This window comes from Rhyacophila brunnea, unplaced genomic scaffold (assembly GCF_057557595.1).
Source record: "Rhyacophila brunnea isolate RB1 unplaced genomic scaffold, BYU_Rbru_1.0 scaffold_1, whole genome shotgun sequence".
Classification (NCBI taxonomy): Eukaryota; Metazoa; Arthropoda; class Insecta; order Trichoptera; family Rhyacophilidae; genus Rhyacophila; species Rhyacophila brunnea.
Genome location: NW_028232751.1, coordinates 61680107 through 61705483, shown reverse-complemented (window position 1 = coordinate 61705483; position 25377 = coordinate 61680107). Strand labels below are relative to the sequence as shown.

The following is a 25377-nucleotide window of genomic DNA, read 5'->3' as shown; positions in this document are numbered from 1 at the left end:
TCGAATGTCACGACCCAATCATTGTCAAGTGCGCGTAACTCGCATATTTTGAATATTTGAAAGAAAATCGTAAATGCGGGTATTAAATGTACTGAAATACATCGGGACTGAAAAAAATACACGCAATTGCCGGGAAAACGTGAATTCCGGGCACGTAAAAACGAGGTTATACTGTATATAAAAAAAGAAATAGATGCAGTATTAACCTTTTCTATGACTCACGATATTACTATGGAAGTATCTGACAAGCCGCAGATTTTTAACGACACATGTTGAATATGGAGTGAAGGTCTTACTACAATCGCTTTAATACCGATAATTTGGTGATGGTTATGGTAATGATCTTCGGGGGGTCCCGTATGCTCCCATCCTTCCTTCAGAGGGAGGGGCAGTGTGGACTGTTGAAAGTCTTCTCATAATCCACAAAGCAGCAGGCCAACGGAATGTTCAGCTCATGGCTCTGCTGGAGAAGACATTGAAGGTTGAGGATTTGGTCAGCACACGCTCGTTCAGATAGAAACCCGGCCTGGTTTTTCCTGAGGTTGTGCATTATCGGGTCCCTTATTCTCATCAAGAGGATGTATGCCAAAATCTTTCATGGAACGCTGAGTAGCGTAATGCCTCGGTAATTGTCGCAGCTAAGAGGGTCACCTTTTTTGTGAAGTCTGATGATTTCACCGTTCACCCAGTCCCTTGGACAGCGCTCTTCTTCCCACACCTTTGTCATCAGATGAAACATAGGATGCAGGATTGCGCTCAGGCTGTACTTGAAGCATTCAGGGTGAATCCCGTCTCCCCCGGTGCCTTTCGTTCTTGAGCCTTTCACAGCCGATTTTATCTCGGGGTATGTGGGTGCGCAATCTAAAGTGTCGATCGCACGGGGGATATCCAAAAGTAAATTGTAAAATTCCAAAGGGGGTGGGTGGTTCAGCACTGATTCTCAGACTGATAGAAATGATTCTTCCAAATCTTCTTGACACATTCTGCGCCAGACTTTATTGCTCTGCTGGGCTCGCGAATGGCTCCGGGAGTCAGTGATCGCCTGCTGCAAACTTCACGGGTGATTTGGAAGAGTTTTCTGGTATCATTCCCGCTTGCTTTTTTGCGTTTATACTAGACTACCCTGTCTTGGGTCTGGTAGTCAGAGCGGCGGTCTTTGGTTCGGTTGGGGTCTGTCTCCTCATCTCTCAAGGCTTTCTGGCTCGTTTTCTAATTTCATTCCACGTTTCGTCAGACATTCACTTTGACTGCTCATTCCTTCTGGTACCAAGGACAGTACAAACCGACAACACAATCGCACTCTTTATGAGGCTCCCATCCACCTCAATGAGATCAGATTCAGATGTGTATCTCATACAGCAGTTTCGAAGTCGATCCGGATTCTGCGGCCTCAGAGCTTTTCAATGTCGATTCGTTCGCGTGTTACAAAAAATGATGTATATTTATTGATAGTTACGAAAGAGGTTTAATCTCCTCTTAGATGGAACATTTTGGTTTACTTATAAAAGGCGTGGCAATTTCAATTTGAGCAAGTGCAACTTTTCTATCTCTCTTGGTCATTCCTTCATGGCTGAGGATCGTGACCACCTTGATATTCTATCATCCTCTGCTTTTCTCAGGGCAGAGTGTAGGCTGCCCCATGTCAGTTCCTTCACTTAGTCACTCCAGATGCTCTTCCTCTGCTTCGCTTCCCCTGGAAGCTACCCAAAACCACCAGTCTGTCCAGGTTATACGGTCCGCAGCGAACAATATCTAGTAGAACAATATAAGTCATATCCATGTATCCAGTGACCGATTTCATACCACAAGGGCCAGATCCTGTGTGGCGCCAGGTGTCAGCTAGATCGCCTGACATACTTTTGTGATTTTGATATTGCATTTTATGTGGTTTTAATGTGGTCGTTTCCCGTTGTCTTCCACATCCAATATTGAATCTGTTCAAAATGTATTCATTCTTGCCGTCAAGTGTCTGCTCTCAGGCTGTTCTGCTCCCCTTGATCACCACCTTTATTAGTCATTATGAAGAGATGTCACCTTCCTCCAGTAGACCAATCATAGACCTGTCTGGCTTGGGAGAGCCCTCCGGTAGTTAAACTACCGCCAGCATAGGTCTAAAAATCCTCAAAACGTGCAAGCCTCCTCACCACGACAAGGTGGGAATCGATTCTAGGAAAGACTTTTGTATTAAAAGAAACAATAAACTAGTTAATCTGTTGTCCATTTTTTCTCTTTATTTTCATATTTTTAGGCTCCATCTCTATATAAGAAGGTTTTCTTCAACATCTTTGTTAGTCATAGTATTCTTTGTAAACCAAACACTAGATTGTATCGTCTTAGGAATGTTGTTTTTTACAATTTTTCTTATGTTATTCTAGGGCTGAAAATTAGAATTAATATCCAATCTTGTTAAATTAAAATTCAATGTTAAATCACATTGGCTGTGTTCGAAAATTGCTCATTATTATATCGACTGTAGAAAGGAAGAAGGGCGTAATCCTCAGTTTTTTTCAAAATAGGTTTTATTGCATAATAACATTGCACACAACTAAATATACAATGTCTCCGAAGGATGCAATCTGCAAATTCTGATTTACTATTTAAATTTAGCTAACAATTAAATAAAAAGAACAAAGTGACATGGGAAAAACGACTTAATCATCAATTCTTTTTGTTTTAATTAACTTAATAATTAATATCAGATTAGGTATATAAAAACTAAATTATTAATTATCATGCACTTCAAGGTCTATTTTGTTATTTAACTTTGACCGAAAACCATAACAAACACGTTTTTGTGCCTCTGTAAAATTTGATTTGTGTGGATTTACTTTTTCCTTTCCACAGTCGATATAATTATAGTACATTACAATAAAATATTTTTTTTATTCATATTTTCATGTTTATTCCAGGAGAATCATTGCAGAAGCAAGAAATTCACCGCGTGTTATTCTATCATCAAAATTGGTTGACTATATGCTCATGAAGCCAAGCAATGAATATGTTGGGTTTATAGAGAGCTTTTATGAAAAAATATCTGTAACGAGAGTAGTGATGCAGTATCTCGAAAAATACTGTAAACTTCAGCCCACATATGATAACCTATTGAATAATGTAATGAAGACTCCGATAATTGATACGGAAAATAAATTACTCACCGAAGAAATGCTTCATAAGCACCTTTATTACATTTGCAATCAAATCAATTATCTTGAACCTTTAAACAAGGACACACCACCGCTTTTGAATCTACCGTGTATGACAGCACTCGCTGATCAGTTTGGTATTGATTTATATGGCTTAGATTTTCAGAAAAAAAATATTTTTGGTCCATGGTCGAAAGCCACCACAACAGAACTTGTCAGGAGAACATTTGAAACAGTTTTCACAGGGCAATTAGAAAATCATCCCAGCGAAGACGCAGAGAATGGTTGTGAGCAAGCCACTGCTTATAATTTCAAGGATTATAAAATTATGAACTGTTTCGTGAGTTTAACTGATCTAAAATATTCTGAAGTATCAATCCCTTCGAATGGAGAGCAAATGCTTTCTGAATTGATGGGTGACGTGATATTCTCAGAAGGTAATAAGATGTATTACAATAAAATCAAAATTAGAAAAAACCGTTTCAGTTGTGGAGACTTTTTCGAGTTTAGAGCAGATGAAGATAATGCATTACATTTAATAGGTAGAATTTTCTCAATGTATGTGGACAATAGAAAAAAAAATGTTTATTTTCACATTACAGTTTTTATCCGCGGTAGAGATACTATTTTGCGCGATGTTGCAGACCCTAAAGAATTTTTCTTGACTGAAAAATGTCGCACAACATCCATTCATTCCGCTGTCAGACTTTTACGGATTGTCAAAAAGGAACTACCAAATGACTGGTCTGAATTAGGCCACAAACATGTCAACGATACAATAGAAAAGCCACATATGTTAAATTTCTATCAGAAAAAATACCATACGAAAACAGCTCGATTTGAAGATATTCCAAAGGAATTCTCAACGGTTCTATCAAATGAATACAGATATTGTACCAATTGTATATCTAAATCAGTCGAATCATTTTTTCATATTCCGTCCGTCACAAGATTAGTGGAAAGTAATAGAAGTGAGTACCAGGAATGGGCATCGGTAATTTGGAAAGGTTCCGAGTTGAAACCCGGTGATGGTGTACTTTTAGCCCCATTCACATTTACGTTTGATAAGATTGCACCAAAAAAAGTGAACAAAAAATCTAAGAAAGATGAAAGTATCTTCACTGAATATTACAGATATAATGATAAAGAGACAGTAAATTATCAAAAATGGGATCCTTTCTGCGTGGGTTACATTATCGCTGTTCTGGCTAAACCATGTGGTCCTCTTGTAATGCCACAAAACATTTTCTTAGAAGTTTTTGTGATGTACCGCCCAGAATGTACCAGAATACCGAATTCTGAGTTAGAGGACTTGAATCTAGTGCACTGGTCAAATAGGAAAGAGATAATTCCATTTATAAAGGTCAAAGGTGCATGTGACTTATCTTACATACAAAATATTACTTACTGGACTACTGTAGCTAAGTGGTCTGAAGAAGGAGACTCAAGATTTTATTTTAAGAATTGTTATGACGTTAAGCGTAAAATATTAGTTAAAGTTCCTACATTCGCTAAATCAGTAGGAAAATCCTACGAACTAAAACATCAAACTAACGAAATTATAGAGCCCGTTGGCTCCCTAGATATTTTTGCAGGGTGTGGTGGACTGACTTATGGAATTCAGGAGTCTGTTGCAATTTCTAAATCGTGGGCAGTAGAAATGGAGCCTACAGCCGCAAGGGCGTACCAATTAAACATGCCCGATTCTATTGTGTTTAATGAAGACTGCAACATTCTGTTAAAACGTGCTATGGAAGGGCTTACTCACTGTTCAAACGGAAAACTTTTACCCGTGCCAGGTGAAGTCAAAATATTATGCGGAGGACCTCCATGTCAAGGGTTTTCTGGATTGAACCGATTCACTTCTCGTGAATATGCCAGTTTCAAAAACTCCCTCATCGCGACATTTTTATCTTACTGTGATTTTTATCGTCCTAATTTCATCGTAATGGAAAATGTACGTAACTTTGCCGTGTATAAAAAAGGTGCGATTCTCAAATTGACTCTGCTTTGCCTCTTAAAAATTGGGTATCAATGCACTTTTGGCATTTTACAAGCGGGTAATTTTGGAGTGCCGCAAACAAGACGCCGACTTATTATTTTGGCAGCCGCTCCGGGTTTCGTACTCCCCTGTTTCCCCGAACCGACACATGTATTCTACCGACAAGCGGGCTCATTGTCTGTTAACATAGATGGGTGTAGATTTGATCCCAGCCAAGACTGGCAAATTTCAGCTCCCAGACGGACTTGTACCATTCAGGATGCTATCAGTGATTTACCTTCAATCAAAAGTGGCAGTAATGATGTGGTAATGTCTTACAAAGGTTTTCCCAAATCTCATTTCCAACGACTCATAAGAAGCAAATGCTCTTCAAATGAATTGAGAGATCACATTTGTCATACTGTATCGCCATTAATGTTTGCCAGAATATGCCATATCCCCATCGATACCAAGGCGGATTGGAGAGATCTACCCAACATTACTGAGACACTGTCTGATGGAACCGAATCAGAAGTAAGTATATATTCTACTTTTATCATTAAGGGAAAAGGATGCCATGTATGTCTATTGAACATTTAAATAAAATAGAAAGTAATTTTGTTTGTTTGAAGGTTTAAATCAAGGGTAGTCAACCTTTTTCTACCTACCGCCCACCGGTTCCACAGTAATGGTGATTTATAAAGTAGGGAAGTAACTTTACTTTATGAAATTTATAAATCAGAGTTACAGCAAGTTAAAGCATATAATAATTATTACTTACCTACCAAATACTTTGTCAGACTTTCGCTAAGTTTGGCTGAATAAATCTTTATAAAACAACTTACTGTAGTTAAATCTATTTTTATTTATACTTTGCATACATATAAGCATGAAGTCTGATGAAATTACATTTAATTAATTAAATTATTAATGAGATCCCTGAGGCTGATGCTGCGAAACTAAATACTGGATATCTGGCTCAATTTTTGAATATTTTGAAAACATAATGAAAATGTTTTTAAAACCCCTACGGCCCACCATAAAAGCTGAAACGCGAAAAAGTGGGCGGTACGGACCAGGTTGACTACCCCTGGTTTAAATAGTTTTTAAAAAATGCTGTCATTAGTGATGAGTAGGCTTAGGATTTTTAGGTGCTAAAAACGAATAATAGGTACCTAAACTATGTAGATATAATTGGAAAATATGTTATTAAAATTTCATAATTATGTGCTAAAAATTTAAGTAAGTATTACAATAAATCATATATGTTTCAACAGTTTAATTTATTATTTATTCACAAACAGAAAACGCTTAATTACAAATAAAATAATGCTTCAAATTTTCGAAAGTAACTCTTTGACGATTAGATCTTAGCACATTTTTATACATTGAAAAACTTCTTTCTACTTCTACAGATATTATTATTGCATATGTAAATGAAACTATTTCTGAAGTAGAAAAAATTGAAACATCTGAGGCATCTGATGGATTTTCCAAAACACCTTTAATATTCTGCAGCGTTTGAAGTCCAGTATTTTAATTTAAAACACTATTTAATTTTGTACTTATTTTTATTCCAATTGGTCCAGGAACGTTTCTTATTTTAGCAGCAGTATTATTTAAAATATTAATTTGTCCCACTAGTGACTTTGTAGATGATTCTAACATTTCGATTGTATTTACCAGATGACCATAATTTAAAGTGATGAATGTCAATTCATTTTTTATGGAACGGTTTCCCATTATTTCTTTTGCTATTGAAATAGAGTTGGAATCTTCCTCATCAAGTATCTCCATAATTTCTTGTAATTTTTCCAAATTCACAGTATAGTAATTTACTGCACTAAGCCAAGTCCCCCACCTAGTTATCACGGGTTGAGGGGGTAGTGACGTAAACTTTGGCGAGAGCGGAGAAGCTGAGTCAAAGATTAAAATTTTTGGGTCTTGAAATTGAAAATTGAAATTTTGTGTTTATGTGAAAATATGTGCATAAACCCAAAATATGGAAAAATATGTAATTATCCAAAAATATTTAAAAATAAGTACTTACAAATTGGGCTTAAATGTTTCAAAATTGTCTGTAACAGATATTTTGTTCTCAAAAAAAATATTTAAATACCTAAGAATTCTAAGCCTACTGATGAGGTAGTTCCTTCAAATACAAAAAAATACTCTTTCAAAAAGAGTTCACGTCAGTTATATTTATAAGTTAATATAATTAAATGAGCGGTTGTTAATTTTCACTTACCAAATAACGGAATCCACATAAGTTTTCACGTGTTTGATTGCAATATTGTAATCATAATACAAAAATATGACTTATAAAACTAGGTTACATGTAAATTGTACATATTACATTTCACCGTAGCATAGTTTGCCATGTGCTTTCTTATCGGAAAGAGATGAAAAAATTACGTGTTGTTCGTGGAGCATTTTCACAGCCGATATTGGCAAAATTCAAGAATGAAAACCTAACCTAACAAATAATCCAGTATATCGGCTATTTTCAAAATTTGTTTGCCGCTGGCTTTTTGTAAACCGACAAGAACCGTGTTTTATTTAGACATGAATTTCATCTCAGTACTATATGACCCAAAGAGGTTGGACGGTCTTTAATATACGACCATATATTTCCGATACAACATTTCACGGTGAAGTGTGATACGACGAACTGCATACATACAAATTTCCGGACACGATAAAACTATGCTTGCACTCGAAAAATAAATTATACTAAGGAATATTATTTCTTCCGTCATGAAAATATTGAAAATAAAAGAGCGATGACTTTACATTTAGTATGTACATACACAAAAAAATCAGGATTTCAGAAACCATATTATTATCATTCATAATATGACGGCTATACATTGTGATCGCTGATGGATTATGGATCATTTCGTGACCATCGTAAGATTTTAAATAATTTTGTATTCTGATTTTGAAGACTTCTAGTGTGGAGAAATTCTCTCAATTTGCATTTGCACCTACATTAATTTTTTTATTTCATCAAGTTTTGCCATATTGATAAATATTTTTTTTTTATTACTTTTAGGTACTAAAATACACACATGATGATGTAAAGAACGGGCGTGGAATTAATGACTCTCTAAGAGGAGTGTGTGCTTGTGCTGCTGGAAAAAAGTGCGGGAGAAATGATAGGCAAATTAATACGATAATTCCATGGTTTGCAGTCCACTCCGGAAACCAAAATAATAACTGGAATGGTCTCTGTGGTGAGTCAGCTGTCAACATATTTTTTTATAATGTTTTAGGGTAATATCATTTATTAAAAAAATATGTTTAGCCTTTATGCACTGTAAAAGTGAAAATTATTTGCTATGCTGTGAGTTCTAACAGTTCTAAGGATATTTTCTGTACACATAAAACATGAATGGATAACATGTTGATTTATATTATCCAATTTCCATCGAACCCGACCCTATCAAAAAATGAAACAATTGCTGAGGCGCATAGAATGTCATGAATCGCTATATGGTATTTACCCGTTTATCAGCCGGTTAATGCCGGTAAACAATGTATACGCGTGAACATGCCCATAAATGGCATTCATAATTATCACGTAGAGAGTTTGTCTTCATGGGGATAAATGTTTTGCAGCTTTGTAATGAATATGGTATTCAGGAGGACATTACAAAATTGACATTGCTAAATTTGGACATAAAGTAGAGCTGCGACTTGCAGATGTCAAGGAGCTCAAATATGTCATAGCATTGAGGAAAATGGTTGTCAATATATAATGTCCTTGAATATCTACAAATTGTGTATCAGACGAATCTGGACTTTTTTTAATATCCTCTTTGTGAATACCGACAAATTGTGATAACCATATATTCCAACAGTTCTATTCCAAGTACACAACTATATAAGACAATTTCGTCATAGTACAGTAAATAGGTAGGTAGGTACAGTATACACTTCGTAACTTTGAACCTTTTACTACACTAATACGCCTCTTTGCCTGATTACTTCGTATAAAATTAGATCAAATGTTATTCACTAGTAACTTTAAAATTAAAATAAGTAAAATTACCTTTTAATTATGGCCAACGATTCCAAACGCGCCAGTCGCGGTGTTAGCAGTAAATGAGTTAACACAATCACTGCTGATCTGTTAATTAATATTTAATTACCACATTTAAATATCATGTTAACCCGGCACCTGCCTCAAAAATCGTATGACGCACCATAACTACGCATGAATTTCATTATCGTCTTTGTTCTATACTAAAAAAAGCAATAATAAATATGTCACAGCTCCAGTCGAGAACCCAAAGCCATTAAGATAATTTCGACACACTAAAAAACCGTAATAAATCAGTTATAATATCAGAAACACTCGAACAAACGAATGCTATCCAAATTTGAAAGAACTTACCGCAAGTCGCCATTTTGTAGCAACTAGTTAGAGCTCTGCGCGGTGTGTAATATTTCGACACTTGTGCATACGTTCCCACGAATCGAGCGTTACTAATTTTCAAGTGCATATCGATAAATCACATATTAATGTCTTCGGGTTGAGTCGTAAACAAATATAAAGGGGACCCTTTTAATATATTTAAACTACACAAACACTTCACTTATTGAATATTATTGATAAATTAACACGAACTCACATATTAAAAAAAAAAACAAATACAATAATAAACCTATTTTAAAATTCTTTAGATGTGTGATATATTTTAAAGCAAGGTGACAGACATAACGCAACATCACACGTTGGGCACATATAGCGAGAGAGTTTTGTTTTTTTCGGATTTTTTTTAGAATTCCCGCATACGAAACATCTTCTTCTAGGCTTATCGGTATTTTGTGTCGGTAAAATGTATTCTGGCAAATGTCCCGTTGCACTTTTGGGCAATAATCGTACGGGATTATCGCTAGTTGACGCTGTCGGCTTAGGCAGGGGTGCATTTGAAATTCTCACACAATATTTGTCCACTAGTTGTTTTATTACACAGAGTTGAAAATCGCCCAATGTTTTTTTGTCAGATTTAATAAATTTATATAAATAAAAAGCATTTAATAAATATAAGTCGATCATGTGGAATGCGACCTTTTTATACCACTTGATCGATTTTCTCATACACGACAAGTTGCTAAGCATCATGTCGGACTTATCTACCGTACCCATATTTTTGTTATAATCTATAACACATTTTGGTTTTTCAATGTTTTCGCCAGTTCTATAGTTCTCTTTTCCCGTTGGTCCAAATGATGCATCGTGGAGGGTGGATAGCATGTGAACATCCCTCCTATCGTGCCATTTCAGAGCCAAAAGTGGACTATTGTACTTAGCCTCGGTATCTCCCTTTTTCAGTTTGCTGAACTCTGGCATATCTTTACGATTTTTTCTCACTGTACCGCAAGCATTCGTTTTGTGAGAGTGAAGGTATTTAAAGAGCGCCGGACTCGAATACCAGTTATCACAACATAAGGTGTGACCTTTCCCGATATAGTCTTTCATTAGCGTTGTCACTACCGCACCGGAAATACCGAGATTTTCATTGTCTTGTATGTCAGTCCCTTCCCCACAATAAATTATAAAGTCAATAATATATCCTGTCATTACGTCACACATCACAAACATTTTTATTCCAAATCGATGTCTTTTGGAAGGAATGAATTGTTTAAAAATTAATCTACCCTTAAACACGATTATGCTCTCATCTATGCAAAGATTCTGATACGGTATCATCGTTTCCCTAAAAATTGTTCTTGTGTGTTCTAACAGTAATCTAATTTTAGCTAGTCTATCATTTGAGGCGGTCACACTAGGATCAGAAAAATGAAGCATTTGTAAAATAAGTTGGTATCGATTTCTAGCCATTATTTTCCCAAAAATGTCTGCATGCAGGTAAGGATCGGTACTCCAATGTTCCTCTATCGACGTGTGCTTATTTCGAGTCATCAGCATTGATACGGCAAAAAATGTATACAACTCCGGCACTGACGTGTCTGTCCAATTGTGTGACCGCAATTTCGGTCCGAGGTCTCCCGCACTGTACGAATGGTTAAAAAATGTATTCGTTTGGTTCACTATTTCCGACATTATATTTTTATTCAAAAAATGTTCAAAGAAAAGACATTCGGGAGAGGATTCGTCCAAGTCGTTCGATGTCACGCCAGATCGACAATCATTGAATTCGTGAACTATTGGAATATACGGACCAGTTCTCCATGACCGCAAAAATTCAATTGGCTCGTCAGAGTCCGTATCGTCAACATCATGATCAGTCTCATGTTGTTCCAATTCCTCTTCCGACATGTCATAATCTGAGTCCAATTCCTCATTAGTACGCACATTTTCTTCCTCCATATTTACGCACTATAAAACTATGAAATGTTTTTAAAATGTTTAACTACAGTATTAAGAAACGCCAAATCACAGAAACCATTAAACTCACACACCATAGTTATTGATATCAGTATTAATTTTCACATTCACTAAAATGGGACACGGTAGACAGTACAAAAAGTATTTTAAAAATCGCGATAAAATACAATCATACGTTCAATAGTTAAGGCCATTGGACCTGTTTTTTCCTGTCTTCTCGGAATCGCGGAAATGATAAGCATGTTTAAAACGAATTGATACACAATAAACTCTTTATTTATTTAAAATCTAATAAATAGTATTCAACTAAAACGTTCTGTGTCATTAAAATTTTTCGAATCGCTTTACTTTTTAAAATAAATGACAATTAGTCAGTCCTGTTTTCGAAATTGGTCAAAACGACTGTCACGCCACAATGAATGTTGAGCTTAATAATAGTTTTGCAGGTATATATTGTATCAAAGAAATGGGTAAAACAATACATTTCATTGATTAACTCACGTACTTTTTTTAATTTCGGAAAAATAAAGATTTTAAAGCCATTTTAGTTTGAGTATACATCAGCCAATTTGGAATGATTTTTTCTCACAAAATAATATATACTGCACAATAAAAATATTTTTTTATTATAATATAACATTCACGTAATACTATAAATAATAATTAACAATGAAAAAATAAATAAAACCCCATACATTTGGTATAATTAGTGACGCTGTATTACTAAAACACGTCGTACATTTTCATGTATTTATCCTGTTTTCAGACGTTTTAGAAATATAATTATTTTGCAGAATTATTAAAAAAAGGCAATTTGATTGATTGATCCATACAGTTTTTTCATTCTTTCGATATTAATATAGTTAGTCGGCGACCAACTGGGACGCAGTGAGGACGTGTTTTTTTTCTTCCAGAATTTAGTTCATCGCGGAATATTATTTTGACATACGTAATATTTACATAACAACAGTGTTAAACAAAACTTAAGCCAGTCACAGGGTTGCCACATATTTTATAAGGTAGCTTGCGTGAATTTCTTGAAATCAAAAATATGTTTATTAGATTTTTGTGCAAGTTTATTCAAAAGATAATTTACTAAACATTCTTTGAAGGTGGCTTCGTATTATACATGGGAAAATCATGAGCGGTACATTAGCCAAACCATGCGCTGGTCGCCGTCGAAGTGGAAAAACATCTCAAATGATTGCCCAACGGTACAATATTATTTTGTATCTTCAGATAATCATGCCTTTCCGTTAGCAATTTATTTTATGATAATTATTATTTTTATAATTATTTTTATAACACACCCATGATAGCCACGCGGCGTAAGCGTTGGCTTATTGCGTCGTGGGTCCCAGGTTCGAATCCTGGGTCTAACAAGTACACATATTGTTTTTCAATTTGTGTATGAGTCACAAGTATGGATCTAATAGGTTGAGCAACTGGCTGACATACATTTATCGTAAAAACAAAAATCTGTCAATACAAACCTCCACTCTGTGGAGGCCCATATGATCCTATTAGGATCGGATACGGTCGAAAAGAATATTATTTTTTACTATCCTACAGTGGAGTAGTTGGCATAGCGCAGTGGGTGTGGGTTCGAATCCCACGTCTGGCAAAATTACATGTTTTTGCAATGTGTGTTTTATCCAGATTAACTACCATTCCTCATAAAAAGTCTGATAGTATAAGCCTCCATATGCTCCGCTGAGGAGATAATGGTATTTAATGTAACATAGTTCGTTGCCACCGGGGCATTTTAAATAATATAATAATTAACGTGATATTTGCCATTTAAAAATTAATTGCGCATAATGCACATTCCACTTCCCCGGTGCCAATGAGTTAGTTATCTAGCCGCAAACGCATTATTATTTTATATTAATTAAATGTTAGAAATCAAACATTTAAAAAAAATCAGTGGACAACCCTCGTCCAATGTTGACATAATGAATTCTATTATTTACGGCCCATATTCATTATTATAGGCCGGCCAGGTGTTATCAATAATTATAATCATACACATTAAATAGTTTCTTAATTTGGATATCTATAAACAATTTTTGGATTGATTTAATTTTTAATACGTGTATTGTTTCAATGATATAAATAACACATATTTCACTTCCCGTTTTTATTTATTATCTATACTTACTATAATTTCGAAAATATATTTGGATGTTTGTATGTTTGTACCGTTGTGTCGGTTTTTGTTTATAAAATCCACAGGCGCAGTCGGATTTCGACAACATTTGGAGGGTAGACGGCGGCTGACGAGCCGGAGTGCGTGGTGGAGGTCTCGAATTTCAGATTGAACCCGCCTCTTCTTCTTCGTTACATACATATTAATTACATATTAATACTATTTATAACGTTTGTATATTGTGGATTCGATTTTAATTTAGTGTTTTTTGTTTGACCTTTACTCCTATTAGAATTATTTTCATATTGGCATATTTTATTGCAGATATTTTAGATAAATGTATCCACGAAGCGACCCTGTGCGAAGCCGGGTACTTCAGCTAGTGTTATATATTGTTTTATTAATTTTATACTTTCATTTATTTCCGAAATGTGCGTCTATTGGGAAACCGCTTCAAGATTTGGATGGACGCCGCATTGTAAATTTTAATTTATTTTTTAATCGCCTCATTGAAATATCAAGTCATTCAATTTTTTTTTCATGACTATGGCAAATTTATTTATATTTTCCGAAGTTAGAAGAGGATCTGTATCTGAATTTGTTATTAAGTGTAATATGTGTGATTTATCTTTTACTCTCAGTACGGATGAACCTAAAGCGAAGCAAAAAGGGTTAAACGTATAATTTTTAATGAGCTTATGAAAATTATTAAAATTATATTTGTTCACACTTTCGTTTTTTTTTGTATTCATACACACCGAATTTGCCGTGGGAAAATTATATAATACATAAGTATATATATTTCAAATACCTCAGAAACCTACATAAGTATTAGATTTTTTTTTGAAAAATATTTGCACTGAATTTGATCCTACAATATGATTCATGAGTTCAAGAAAATGTATCACTTCACAAATTCAGCATATCAATAATATGACGTTCTTATTTGGAGGTCTACTATTTTTATTCTTATAATTTATTCTACCTACTACCTACAAAAATTTATATAATTTGTTAGGAAAAAAATATTATTTATTAAATAATACTTTCGAAACCCCTGATTTCGCTCAAACTTCGCTTAGGCGGCAGACAGCAGACAGCAGCATATTGCACGTGTACATTAAAATGTTATAATATAATACTTCTATATACCTATACAATAACATGTTTATTTTGTTCCAATGCTTGTCGCTTACGTCAAATTTGATTCTTGCAAATGAACCCATAAGCCTTAATCATGCCAGTTTTAATGTGATAAGTACACCAGACAGCAAAAAAAGTATTTATCAACGATTGCGGTAAATATTCAACTTGTATGCGATAAATACAATCCCGCGCAATGGCCCGCTCGGTTGAAAGTCTGTCGTATACTGCGCAGTCGCGGCGCGCAGTTCAAACTGATTTCTGTCGACCGGCAAAACTTGGCCGTACGAATTGGTTCGAAACTTTGGTGATTATTTTATATTTAGAACCAATGCTTTTAAAATATGTCATAGGTGGCAGGAGAAGGACAAATCAGGCCAAATTTACGTGAAAAAAATCAGTCCCGTATGATAAATATGGACGCGGTGGCATCGATTTATACACATGCGCATTGCGAATTTGGCCGATTTGTACAAGGTGTGTGACATCGGCGCCGGCCGGGTTAATTATATCTAGAACGACTGAATTTGCTCGTTATAAGCATTACTCATTATATCATTCTATAACATTTTTCGCACCGCGTTCTATTTATGCATAGAACATAAAAAATCTGAAAACCATCGTAAAAATCCTCGAAACAAGCATGACATTTATAAACTACGAAAGAAGTTGTTTATTGTAATGAAGTGCTGAGTCCCCGGCACTGGTAGGTACCTACTGACTTCACAAAACTTGGATTTTTTACATGCAATTTCAACCATATGCGTAGATACTTTTTCAATGTTGTCGGCGAAAACACCAATTAGGTACTTAGACACTTAACTAGTGTCATAAACGTAATCCGATCCCGGTGGCATCAGTCTAGTTAACTGCCCGGTCGGATTTTATTGCTTAGGGTCGAAAATGTTGTTTTTAAACAATAGACACATTAACAGTTTTGCTCGGTATACCCGAGAAGTAGCTCGTTATAAAAGTGAATAAATGTATGGAGAAAATCATAAACTAAAATGTCAACGAATGTTTCCTCATTACATCCGAGATCTCGCTATTTCCAAGATCGTAATAACCAAGTTCGACTGTATATTTTGTTTAAAATATATTTTTAGAATAATTCCACCATTGTTAGCCTAGGGCCGGAGTGCAAAGTTATGAAGTGACAACTCTATTTAGGTTAAAAGTAGGTATTATTCTATTTATGCATAGGCATATAGATTTTATCGAACTGGAACCACACCCCAGAATTGTGGTTCTTATAAGTAATTGAACCAAACCCAATTTCCATCTATTCCATTAAATTTCCTCTAAAAAAACGGGGTTCTGACACCTCTGGTTAGTCGGTCCGACCATCAGTTGGGAAGGTCGGCCATCGCGACTTGGTATCTACGAGGGAAAATTACTCAGCCTTTAAAAAATTTGTGTCATTTTACGGCGAGCAAGAAGGTCTTTTCTCATCAAGAATTGACCGTACCACATTATATCAAAGTAGGAATCACGCACGCCAACCAAGGTCTTGGGAAGTTGCTCCTGGGACACTTTCGGCACAACTTTGAAGAGCGTCAAACATTCGTTACGCCACGATGTACGCCTGCATAACGGGTGGTGGAGGGAAAAGCATGCCCTGGTTAGAATACTAGCAGAATAAAAACTCATAAAATAATTAAATTACTTTTCCTGGCCAAGACCAGACATAAAAGAAATCATCAGTCTGTTGTTTCCCTTCACAAACACTGATAATAATTAATAACAGCATAATTATAATATAATATGTCTCTTGTAATAGGTCGCCTGACTTGGGATGGATTTTTTAAAACCACAGTGACCGATACCAATCCTCTAGGGAAGCAAGGACGTGTATTACATCCTAACCAACAAAGAGTGGTGTCAGTGAGGGAAAGTGCACGGTCACAAGGCTTCCCTGATTCCTATATTTATAACGGGACCATCAAGGAAAAGTACCGACAGGTGATTATAATATTTACTAACTTATTATTTTTAAGTGTGTCCTGTAGTGGATCATCGAATCAAAAACTATTAATACAACATCATAATAAATTCTAGTCTTCCTGTAGTTTATTTATGTGTTGGTTTAACTCATTTAATTGATTATTTTTGCCATAAAATGTGTTGCATTACTACGCATAAGAACTCCTACTTTACGACACCCACATCTAATGTCACCCGAAAAATTTAAGCATGCTGAAATTCCAATAGTTTTACAAAAACACGGTTGGGGGTCGCCGGCAGTCTGAGTCGGGCGTCCGAACTGAAGGCCAATACTGCTCGTCTATGGGCGCAGCAGATTTATCTACCAAATATAGCTGTATGGCCGACATTACATGTTGACCAACAGGTTCAACCTGCTACTTAACCTTGCCGTGTATGGCCAGCTATAGGGGGGTCACCTTGGTATTAGCGGTGCCAGACTTTCTTATACTCTTAGTTTACTGTCCTTGCGCCTATCTCGATTACAATTATTCTTAAGTAAGGTATTCTTGAACATAATTTTGAAAATCACTTTCTGAGAAAATATATTATAACCAATAGAAAAAATCTTTTTGAAAAAAGTAAGCCACCCTAGCCGGGAATCGAACCCTGCATTTCCTGGGTTTATGCCCCGTCCGTCGCATTTACCTCTATGCTACGCAGTGACATACTAATTATGACAAATTTTAACTTTTGGCCTTTTTAATACCCACTCATCAGCGTTCTTCCAAATCAAGCTACTTTGGCAATCGGTTTTTGTTTTATTAACCCTTTGATTAGTGAGTTAAATATTTAGAATATACATCTCGGGAGTGAGTTAATTTTGAAGATTTTCTTTTATTAAGTATTTTATTTTGGGTTAATTTACAAGTTTTTAGAATATTTTTTTATTATGTACCTACTATTACTATTTTTATTTCACAATACATTATAGCAGTGCTTCCCAACCAGTGCAGCAACAGCACAGTAAAGTAAATGCAAGGTCAGTTGTTCTCAACATTTTATAAAAATATATTATTATAAAATATATATTTTTATAAAACTATATTACTACTTGGATAGTAAATTATAGTCAAATAAATTCAGTGGCTCTCAACATTTCATAAAAAGTTTTTTTTCTAAATAATTTTACCTCAGACTTTCCTCGAATGATTATTATTGCACCTTTTATAATTATTTTGATTGCAAAATAAATTTATTTTTTTATAATTCTAAATTTGGTTGGATAGTAAAATATTGTAAAATAAATTCAGTGGTTCTCAAGATTTTATAAAAAGATATTTTTTTCTAAATGCACCTCTTATATTTTGTTCCAGCGATTGTTATTCTACTATAATTTATTATTTCGATTATATAGTACACTATAGCAAACCAGCGGTTCCCATTTTTTTTGTACTTATAAGAAATTTCTTTTTTTTCAAATGATTAGATATTATTATACTGTTGTTAGTTTGATTGGATAGTAATATAATGAAATAAATTTAGCGGTTCTCAACATTTTATAACAAGAAATCTTTTTCTCAGTTTACCTCACAATTTTTTTCAAGCATTATTATTTTGCTCTGCTAAGTAAAAAGACAGTGTTTGCGGTAATATACTATGACTATATTTAGATTACATAATAAAAATCAATTTCAGTGGTTCTAAACATTTTATAAAAAGATTTTTTTCAAAGTTTATCTTGCACTTATTCCGATGGTAATTATTATATTATTTAGTAGTTATTTCGAATGCGTTATAAACTATATAGTAAATCAATCAGCGGTTCTCAACAATTTATATAAAAAGATTTTTTTTCTAAATTTATCCCGCACTTTTCCCAATGGTAATTAGGTCTCATAAAAATTATTTTTATTGTGTAATAAACTATAGTAAATCAATTGCAGTACATTTTATAAAAATATTTTTTTATCTAAATTTATCTCACACTTGCTACTCTTGTTTTTCTTACATAGTAAAATATAGTAAAACATATTTTCTGACTCTCATCACCAAAAAGAATATTTTTATATTGCAATATATTGCAAAAGAAAGTAGGTATAGATAAATTCTTATTATATAAACTTACCTAGGTAGATACTTGAAATATATCAGTCTGTTCAACAGTTTCTGTCTTGCACGAGTACACTATTTATCATTGTTATGCATTTATTGTTTACACTTTTTCATAATTTTATTAGAGGTTTTTGAAATGACAGGAACAACTTTTTCATAATTGAAATTTAGCAGGGCAAAATAACAATCAATGAAAAAAAATGTGAGATACACTAAGAAGAAGATTTCTTGTTATAACATGTTGAGAGCCGCTAAATTCATTTCATTATATCCAATCAAAATTAGAACAGAATAATAATAAACATTTGAAAAAAAATTAAATAAAGTACAAAAAATGGAAACCGCTGGTTTGCTATAGTCTACTATATAATCGAAATAATTATAGTAGAATATCAATCGCTGGAACAAAATATATGAGGTGAATTTAGAAAAAAAAATCTTTTTATAAAATCTTGAGAACCACTGAATTTATTTTACAATATTTTACTATCCAACCAAAATAAGAATAGTAAGTATAATAATAATAATTGTAGAAAATTAAATTTATTATACAATCAAAATAATTATAATAGGTGTAATAATAATCATTCGAAAAAAGTCTGAGGTAAAATTATTTAGAAAAAAAACTTTTTATGAAATGTTGAGAATCACTCAATTTATTTGACCATAATTTACTATGCAAGTAGTAATATAGTTTTATAAAAATATATATTTTATAAAAATTTATATTTTTATAAAATGTTGAGAACAACTGACCTTGCTTTTACTATACTTTGCTCTCGCGACACTGGTTGGGAAACACCGCTATAATATATTGTGTAATAAAAATAGTAAAAAATAGATATAAAATGGCAAAATCACAAAATAAATAATATCGAATAATTATTATCGCGATCCAATTTCAATGCATGCAATCCGACTTCAAGCAAAAAACTAAATAATATCCAAATATTTTGCTAAGGGTTGTGCAGAGGGTGAGGTTTACCTAAAATCGGCATAATATTTGAATCTCTCTTGAGTGATTGAAACAACGATACCTAATGACCCGAAAGCAATCAAGCTGTCAACAAGTGTGAAAAAAATTGAAATGTGGGACACATGTATGGCCCTTATTCTTGTCGCGCCGCCGCGTTTGGTTATCTAAATGTAAACAAAATAGAGCTGTATTGGAAACTTTTGAAAATAATATTTTTTATAATAATTTGTAGACATATTATATGTATAAATGAATTTCTACATAATTGGGATCCAAACAGAACTGAAAACTGAAATTGCTATGCATAAAAAAATATTTTCGTAATAATTTATAAAATTTTGAACACATAGTTGTTTCCAATTTGGGCCTGGAATCTTCGACAGAACATCTGTTTCTGATGGTAGAATTTAAAATTTTTTTCAAAAGAGAATAAAAGGGGATGTAGGAATTTTACGGAATTAGATTTTGTTCGTAATAGTTGCGTTTATTTACGTATTTTTTTCTCACTAGAAACAAATATTTATTTTATAATAACATCTAAAAATTGATGATAAATGTATTTGTGTTGTCTGTAAATAATAATTACATCGAAATTATTCTATTATTATGTATTATTATTGAAAATTTCGAATGAAACGGTGTCGCCGCACATACGCGGCGATACTCTATTTGGATCACTACAGTGTCGCCGCATACGTGCGGCGATACTAATCAAAGGGTTAAATCAAAGTAGATACCTATTACTTCAATTACTAACCGATGTCGTGGATTTCTCCAATATTTTTAAAGTAATCTTATATTGCTAAAAGAAAATTGTGAAAACTGCCAGAATGGCGACTAAATCAAAATCACCAACTCTCTGCCATCTGAAATATTTTTGAACCAGTAAATATATACACACAAATACTTGTAAGAGAGCTATTTAACAATGCCTAACATCATAGTTCATTTTATCTTACACGTTTACGTTGCTGAGTGAGAACTACCATACTGTATCAAGAAAACTACCAAAAACGAATAGATAAAAATTTAAAAAAACTGCAGCTGAGTATCAGCGGGAGAAGAAGGCGTGCACGCAAGCGATACCACAGCAGCCTCAGCTCAACATCCAATATAGCAACCACAATAGCAATGAAATAAAAAGTACGAACAGGCGGTCAAGAAGTTTGGGAATTTGTTCAATACAATCTTTTGTTTATCATCGCTGTCAAAGCCACCCAAAATATATGAAGTCTGCAACGAATTGCAGCAGCTGGACAACCATCGACAGATAGTGGTTGGTAACATAATATGAGATTTTTTAGATTGCATCCAGTCATCCAACTGCATCTATATTTTACAAGTAACGTAACGTTAAAGATGTTGACCATATCATTCAGTTGATACCATACCTACAGCTTCTCAGTTCACACCTTCTATCTAAAAACATCGAAAATCTTTCTTTTCATTCAAGTTTAGTAGGTAAAATCTAAAACAAAACTCGTAAATATAACACTATTTTATACGCAAATTGTATGTGAAATATAAATAAAAACACTTGGTCACTAAACAGAAATTAAATTTCAATATAAAAACATTGAAAACATTCCAATTATAACGCAAATCTGAATAAGAAAGCATTCCGAATTAGCATCCCGACTAAATGATATTCCGGCGTCAACTGACGCATCACTATCGAATCATACCAACTGCCTATTGTACAAGATATCCCAATGTGCAGGGGAATTTTGAGCTAACCCTGATTTGGCCTCTCGGGAAATTCCCTTATTCTCGCGATGTATGCGCCGTACAAATGTTTTTTGCTTGCAAGGTCTGATCAGAAATGTAGTTACACGTTTTAAAATTAAATAAATAAATATTTGACTCATACAAGCGCGTAGAACGGCTCGACGTATATCGTACGGTACGGGCGCCTGAATCGCCGCCGTGCATGACGTATTCGTTACGTTACGGGCAGCTATCAGGTTAAATAAACCAATTTAAAGTTTGAGAACTATCCGGGTAATTGGTGTTCTTTGTACTTAATTATTGTTGTTTTTATTTATAGATCGGTAATGCAGTGCCTCCACCACTAGCAGCCGCCTTGGGCCGAGAAATCAACAAATGCCTCAAATATGCGACGAGACAGACAAAAGAAGAGAATATGTCAGTTTAACCGAACAACCAGTCGAGAATATTGTACACAAAACAACTGGAGATGTTGTAACAAGCTTATATTCAGTATAATAAAAAACGTCTTGAGTTAGTACTAGAACGTAGTGGTCGGGCGTGCGCAACTCTAACGTATAACCGTGTGTGAAATAATGTTCGCAGACAGTGTTTTTTTTGGGCATATCACACACGGTTATTCGTTTGAGTTGTACAAGCCCCTCCTGCCCGCCTGTTACTGAGGCCAAGCACTTATTGTTACCAAAACTATCTAAAATAATTATTGTTACCAGAAATTTGAGATTTTTTCACAAAAATTATTGAGATATTGTTACCAAAGAATATTTGTGTTATAACTAAAAACTATTTAATTTATTGTTAACTCGTTGATGTGGTATGCACGGGTCTATAACATTCTATAATAACTATAATCATCTTAAATTATTTATATCTATTAAAAATATGTATTAAACACGCATCTCTAGACTTAATACACGATCTAGCAGTGATTCTCAATCATTGTTCCGTGACAATTTCCAAAAGCTTCTGAATAAAAATACAATGTGTAACTGAAAAAAATTAAATAATAATCATGGTTGACCCACCAATAAAAAAATCGGCAGTACTCTCATCAGTAGTAGGTCCTTAGTTCTTCGCTGCCACATATATTCACCGAACTTTATGAGTTCGTGTTTTAGGACGTCCCTGTGAACGTTAAGGGCCCCTTGGGTACCACTGTATGACGGAATTTGTCAAGCACATTGCCATTTCATCTGCTATCACTGTGCATTCTTATCTGCTTACTTATACATTGGCTTCTTTTGTGATATTTCCAACGCCCAATACCCAACATGCACCTTTACATGCCACATTGCGCTACTAGAATTTTTTGGATTTCTCTTACATTGAGATTCCATGTTCTTTTACGCATATGTGGGCGTTGGTAGCACACATCTGCAATTTGTATTCTGAAAACAAATAACTATGACTAACAAAGTTTAGTGTGTACTATCTATGTTGGATCTACACAGCCTACCTCCACCCTTGGCCACTGCTATATAGTGTTGCCAAGAGTAGAGTAAGTTGAAAATTTTGGCTGAGGTATTCATCGAGACTGTTTGGTGATGTCCATGGTGAAATCCTCAGTGAGCACGAAAGGTATATCCATGTTTTCAAGTTCTGGAAAGACAGTCTCTATTAATTACCATTTTAAAACATTACGTAGTTCGTTTTATTAATGTGAAAATGTAATTATTTTTTTACGCATACTTTTTTTGCAAATTTTATATTCATGTCTAGAGAATCATGTTTAAATACATATTTTAATGAATTAAGAACACTAAGGTCTCTTTCGATCAATTTATATGTTATTAAATTTGTAACCAATAATTTTTTCTTATTGTGACAATCTGTACTTCAGGGATCTTTTTAAAATCTTAAAATCATTCATATTATAATTTTATTTTATAAGCTCACACCTATGCTGTGTCATTTTTAATGAAACGTAGTCTATCAAAGCGTTTTATTTTTTTAAAAGAAATACATATGTGAGAATAGTTTGTTACCTAACTAAACTTATAATGAAAAAAACGATTTAAGAACACCAAGATAAATCTTATTCGATCATCTTATGTTACTATATTTACAATTATTAATTGTTTTTTAATGTACTTACCTTAAAAAATCATTCTGATACGTATAATTTTATTTTGTAAGGGCACACCTACCCCTGTGTTCATTTTTAGATCACTTTACAATCTTTAAATATATTTTATTTCTAAATTAGGATTTTTAGTTTTTAAGCGTTCATTTTTAATGAACTATAGTCTTTAAAAGCGTTTTATTTTTTCAAAGAAATACGTAAGTATGTGAGAATAGTTTGTGCCTTAGTCCTTGTATTCTAATATTATATTCTATATTAGAATTTTTTAGAGTTAAGAATACTCAGGTTTATTTCCACTCTTTCGATCATCTTATGTCATTGTATTATTTACATTTTTTTTTTTAATGTAAGTACTTACCCTGCGTGGTGCTTCTCCAGTGAATTTAATATTATGTAAAGAATCCCTTAGTTTAAATTTGTCAAACCAGCCTTTACTTGATTGAGATTCCATGTTAGTATCCTCTTTTAATCAAGTCTTCCAATCTTCATGCAAACTAAGAGCCTTAGCTTGAATAATTGAAGAACTCAGAGGGATACCTTTTTGATGTTTATTATCAATTCATAATTCATATTTAAATATAAGTATATTTTTTAATGAATAAAAATGAATTAACCTTTTAGAAGTCCAGCTGAAAGTACCAGTTAGACTCCCCAGGGCCCAGGAATTAAATATATTATAAAAAAATTAAAATATCAGTGAAAAGTTAAATTTCATGCACTTAAATATGAGACCTCAATTGAAGTTCGGCGAAAAAGTTTTTCATACACAATTTCATGAAAATGTCTGTAAATTTTTAGATATGCTATGGCTATCACAACACTACATTTATAAGAAATAGTTTTAAAAAAAATTATATTTTAGTAGGTATTTTTAAAAATAAATATAGTATTTTTGTAAAATGTCGAGATATATACTGATAGCACTAAATTACACTAAACACATTAAAATCACTAAAAATTTTCTTGTGTATGGAAAATTTCGATGCACGGTTCAAAACATACAAACAAAATGCGCGCGGCTCAAACACATCCCATTTCCCCTCAAATGTCAGTCTTTCAGTGGATTCCGATATGGTATGTTGACTTTCATCGACTTCCAAAGTTTTATAAAAAGGGCGAATCAACCATTTTGGCGAAATCGAGATTTGAATGAAAAAACAATAATATGTACCTCACTAGCTTTTTTGTGTAAAAACGGCGAATTTTTATCTCCACAGGAAAGTACTTAAAAACAATAATCGTAAGGGCGAATATTACAGATAAAAAAAGCGAATGTGACATATTAAAATATTATATTATAAAGCCTAGATATTATAAAGACAGTATTCTTTCTTAACTTTATTATAAACTAGTTAGACATTAATTATAATCATCCGTGGGTTATTAATAAATAAGTGTCAAAAGTTAAAAATCCTCCTCCTGTATAATAGCATTATGGTTAATTCGCCCTTTTTACAAAACAATGACAATATTTTATTCAATATGTTCACTTATTTTTTAAAACAAAATATTTTAATACCAATGCATCTAGCGTTTTGTGGTTCATAGAACTTGCAACTGAAAACACTCGTTCACTAGTTATTGACGTTGGTCGAACTGTCATTAAAGAACTATAATAAGATTTTTACTTCTATATTTAGGTTGAATTGTTAATACTCTTGGGGGCGATCCATTCTGTAAATATTTTAATAATGAAACTAAACGTGTATTTCGCCGTTCTAATATTCGTTCATAGTGGATTCTCATTTTTTTTCAGTTGCTCAAATAGAAAATGAAAT

The 25377-nt window shown here is 33.6% G+C and overlaps 1 protein-coding gene across 1 annotated transcript; it reads left to right on the top strand.

Annotated features, from left to right (window-relative positions):
- The first annotated feature begins 4630 nt into the window (after positions 1-4630).
- LOC147080033 (DNA (cytosine-5)-methyltransferase PliMCI-like) lies at positions 4631-22508 on the top strand. The gene is made up of 4 exons (XM_085956399.1): positions 4631-5658; positions 8180-8360; positions 16555-16736; positions 21836-22508. Exons 1-4 carry the CDS (start codon positions 4804-4806, stop codon positions 21941-21943), a joined length of 1326 nt encoding a protein of 441 aa, XP_085812525.1. The 5' UTR covers positions 4631-4803; the 3' UTR covers positions 21944-22508.
- Positions 22509-25377: the final 2869 nt, after the last annotated feature.